Consider the following 4,690-nt stretch of genomic DNA (forward strand, 5'->3'; position numbering starts at 1 on the left):
TGGAGCAAGCGGCATGTGCTGGCAGCAGCCACAGCCAAGGTTAGGCAGGGTGGGAGGGCAGCAACACCTCCCTTCGGGGAGCAGGGAGGTGGGAAAGCAAACCTACAGCTTGCTGGACTTCACATCGGGGGGGTCTCTTTGTCAGACCCTAATGCTTGAACCTACTTGGGAGGAAAAAGCAAAGAAAAACCAACAATGTCATTCAGTGCCTGCAAAAAGGAGTGATTATTTCTTAACAGGGTTTAAAGGCTCCTGCCGGACCCTGCGTGGGGCTGGCTGCCAGCTGAAGGAGAGGAACAGAAGAAATGAGAGCAGTAAGAAGGACCTGACATCTCTGTTCTTAATTTAGCATCATAGTAAGACCCGAGCACTGAGTACAGCTCGGCACGCGCTCCTAGATGGATTTCCTCCGCAGCCGGGGGTGTCGCCGGCAGCGAGGGCTGTTGGATGATAAAGTGCTCCCCGGGGAAGAGCCGGTCTGACCCCGCGTGCTCAGGGAGACCTCGTCGATTTTGTAGGAGATGGAGTTGTAGTACACGGGGTTGGTGTGGCAGCTCAGGGTCTCGTGGTGGGAGGGCACCGGGCTGCCGCACAGCTGAGGTCTGTAGCACAGGCATGTGCAGAAGGAGGGGACCGCAGCCGCCGAGTTGGCCGACTGGCGCCGCTGCCTCTCCGCGTCCTCCTGGATCAGCGGGATGAGGTTCATCTGGCTCGTCCTGTCCTCCACGGGGAGAAAAATAGCGTTGCTGCTACGGCTGTCCTCTTTTGGCTTGAGGTGGATGTTGTTCCGGGCTCTCCTCAGCGAGGCACGCTCTTCGGCATCCCGCCGCTCGTCCTCCGAGTTCATCGTCAGGAACCGCAGCACCACCAGGTTGAGGAAGGCGCCGATGACAGTCAGGCCCACCAGGATGTACATGAAGCTGAAAGCCACGTACGGGGGCTTCTTTTGCAAAGCCTCGTTCTTCTGCAGAGCCACAAAGTCTCCAAAGCCGATAGTGGTCAAGGTTATGAAGCAGTAGTAATAGGCATGAAAGAAAGTCCAGCCCTCAAAATAAGAGAAGGCTGCTGCACCGATGCACAGGGTCCCCATGCAGGACAAAAAGCCGACTAGGACCATGTTCTCCATGGAGACATTGGTTGTCCTCATGCCCAGACACTTCTTGATCTTCTTGAGCAGTAGCCGCACGATGGTGTTCATGCGCTCCCCCAGGCTCTGGAACATGACCAGCGTCAGGGGGATGCCCAGAATGGCGTAGAACATGCAGAAAACTTTGCCGGCGTCCGTGCCCGGGGCGGCGTGCCCATAGCCTGCGAACGAAGGAGGAAAGGCAGGCGTCAAACCCTCGCTGGGATTTCCCAGCAAGGCTGCCCTGGGCCAAGAGGAGCAGTAGGAGAATAGGGGGAAAATGGAAAATGAATCAGTAACAGATCTGCAGGCAATGCTAACGGGGCCATGGGATCCACATCCTTCGGGATGATGGCACACCGCAGTATCACGGGGGCAGAACCTCATTTGGCCTCCAAAGAGAGGAGGTACCCTCCTGATAGCCCCTGAGCTTGTACGAGGTCATGGAGGCCAAGAGAAGCCCTAGAGCTGGATTGGGGTCTGCAAGCCTTCTGCAGCTCACAAGCAATTTAGAGGCAATGATGCTGTGCCGGCACCGGGTCTGCCGGGTAACCTGAATCCCCACAGCAAGGGAGGACGGAGGCTCTGCAGGGTGCTGAGTCCAACAGCACCAGGTCACCCTGCGGGAAGGTACGCACCCAGCCAGTCCTGTCCACAACTGCCCTTGCAGGGCCATCGTCACCTCCCCCTGGCACCAGCTCCTGCCCCTCCTGTCCCCTGAGCCCTCCAGCATCACGTGCATCTTTGACTCTCGGCTATATGATCCTTTGCTGCGTGGCCTGTTGGATAGGAGCTATAGAGCCCCTGCGCTATAGGGTCAGTCACTGCAGGAGCAGCTGAAGTCTGGGAGGACTTCTGCAGAGCAACTTCGGATTTACTCCAGTGTCACTAAGACTCAGACCTAAAGCACTGCTGGGTCGTTGGGGAGGAGGGGTTGTGCTGTTTTAAATACAGGGGAGTATTTATGCCACTGCAGCCCCGTCAGCCCTTGTCCCAGGGACAAGGAGCTCAAGGATAACAAAGTTCTCCTTGAACACCTTCTGAGATTTAATTTCCCCCCCTTGCTCCAAGTTTCAGAGCTGTGACTCAAGGACACACACAATTATACCATGAGTTGTAATGAAGTATTCACCGCAATCTTCCGGACTTCAGTGATTCTGCGCCCACCTCACTTAATTATAGAAGCTTAACAGAACTCGGTGGCCTCTGACCCAAGCGGATGAGTAACTAACTCAGTGCAAGGGAGTCAGGCAGTGTGGGGAGTAACGGCATCCAAAGGCATCCAAGCCTTTCTTTTGAGTTTCTGTGAGAAACTACCAGGGCTGGAAACTCCCTTTCTGAAGGTGCCTGCAGAACAGCGCCGGCTCCTTCCCATACTGTTGCATGGCCTTTTGCAAACAGCTATTTATATTTTGACTTCTTCCAGGTAACCATGTGACTTTTGCATGAAGATATGGGGGAACCCCCCCCCCCCCCCCCCTTTTTTTATTTCTCAGTCTTGTTCAAAGCTGTGACTTGGCTTCACCTCTGTCTCTGCTGCCAGTGGATTTCTAGGACTCTTAGGGAAGCTGTTAGCACGCAGTGATGGGAAGACCAGAGGATGATAACCATGTTGTCCCAGGCTCCTGAGCACACCTTCCGCTCCAGGAAACTCCTGCAATGGGACAGGGCTGGGAGGCTGAGGGCAGCGTTATCCTCGACTGTGCTCCAAACTGCAAGCAGGCAGGAAGGGACCGGTTTCTGATTGCTCTGTCTGTTCATAAACCCATGCAATCAAAAATGATAAACTTAATGACTGCATGCCACATTTCACAGAATACAGAGCAGACATGAGACTGCAGTGGCAAAAAAAAACCCAGTCAGATCCAAGCTTGATAACTGAGTGCAATTATCAGGTCCTAGGCTACAAGATAATACAATGACAGCAACAAGGAGGTAAATATAATGATCAAGAAGAGCAGTAAGTGGAAAAACAGTTGTTATACCCTGAGAGACTGCTGAAAGAGCATTTGACTGATGCTTTCAAAATGACAAAGGGAATTAGAAAGAGTAAACACAGCTACATTAACGTTAAAACTGAGATTCAGAGCACAGCCCCATATAAAGAGATCTGACGTGCCAGCATTTTAAAAATATGGCACCTGGGCTAAAATTATTTATCGTGTGGGGTGTGTGATAAGCGTAGCAATTGTTTGTCACAGTCAACAGGAAAATAATGTAAATGAAGCTATAACCTGTCATGGGATGATGGAGATTTCCACTGAAGCCATTCATCCTGCCCTCCTGCTGGGGCCTGACACTAACCGTGCCCTGAGCCCATCGCTGTTTGCTGGCCACGTGCGTTGCCAGCTGAACAAACCCCACAGCATGTCTCGGGGGGGCACACGGAGCCCCCCGGGCAGGGCCTGCGGGGTACCTGCCCCTCCGCCACCTCTTGTCCCCTGGTAATGCAGTGCAGTTGATCCCACCAGCCCTTGTCCTGAGGGGTGATGCTTTCAGCTACCAGACCTATTTCACCCATTCCAAGCCCCTCGGCAAGGCTGAGCCCTGTCCTACAGATGAGGAGGTGGCTCCTGGCTGTGGAAGGGCAGGATTCAGCCTCGGGTTCCTGCCTCCAAAACATTTCTGCTGATTAAAATCCCAGCATAAGCAATGACATGAGCACAGGATCCCACACCTGCCTACCCCCATGGGCTGCTCAGGGTGCATGGATTAATTAAAAGTGGATTAATTAAACAATGCTAAACTCCCATGTGGCTAATCTCACCTAGAAGTAAGGCAATCCTCATTCAATTTAGTTTCATTCTCTTGCAAAATTGAAGAGGGCAAATCAAGTCAAGTATGTGTGTCTACATGGGGGTTTAATGTGATTCAATCACTCCCCTCCAAGCTAACTGACACCCACCTCTCTGCAGGCTCCCGTGCAGGCAGAGCGAGGTTCAGTGTCTGGTGCTGTCTTGGCTCCCTGAAGCAGGTCTCATACAGCCAAAGATCCAGAGTTTTGAGCTGGCAAAGAAGCCAACAGTTCTTGCCCAGCTCTTCAGCCTGGCTTGTTGGCTACAACACTGCACAGAGGACGGACACAGCTCCCACCTCTGCCCTCCTATGCCCCTGCCAACTTCTGCAGCTGCCTGCCCCAAAGGTGCCTGCAGAAGCTCCGCGTGCTGCTGCCTTCCTGGGACAACGTGCACGTCACGTTTCATGCCTCAGCTATAGCAGCACCCCTGGCATCCCCCCGAACCGGGTGGCCCCCAGCCTGCCCATGGATTACCTCTCCCATCACTGGGCACTGAGGTCCCACAGGGTCAGCTCAGGGGGTGGCCTGAAGAGATGTCCCAGCCTTGCAAGGGTGAGCCCTGCCTCTCCCATGCAGGTAACCCCCACCCTGGGCTGTCCCGGGGCACCCAGAGGTGGTGGAAGAAGTGTGGGAGGTTGTGGAGGTGCAGAGGTGTGGGGATGGAGGGATGCGGGGATGGAGGGGCGCAGGCTGCACGCCGGGATGCCAGCACTCACCGATGGTGGTGATGACCGTGATGGCGAAGTAGAAGGAGCCGGCGAACTTCC

The 4,690-nt window shown here is 54.3% G+C and overlaps 1 protein-coding gene across 1 annotated transcript; it reads right to left on the minus strand.

Moving 5' to 3' along the window:
* Positions 1 to 394: 394 nt before the first annotated feature.
* On the minus strand, positions 395 to 4,685 carry LOC104071879 (potassium channel subfamily K member 9-like; the record flags this gene model as incomplete). The annotated part of the gene is made up of 2 exons (XM_009581157.1): positions 395 to 1,308; positions 4,640 to 4,685. Coding segments are annotated over 2 exons (960 nt in total), but the record flags the coding sequence as incomplete, so codon positions are not given.
* Positions 4,686 to 4,690: the final 5 nt, after the last annotated feature.

This window comes from Fulmarus glacialis, unplaced genomic scaffold, assembly GCF_000690835.1.
Source record: "Fulmarus glacialis isolate BGI_N327 unplaced genomic scaffold, ASM69083v1 scaffold20827, whole genome shotgun sequence".
NCBI lineage: Eukaryota > Metazoa > Chordata > Aves > Procellariiformes > Procellariidae > Fulmarus > Fulmarus glacialis.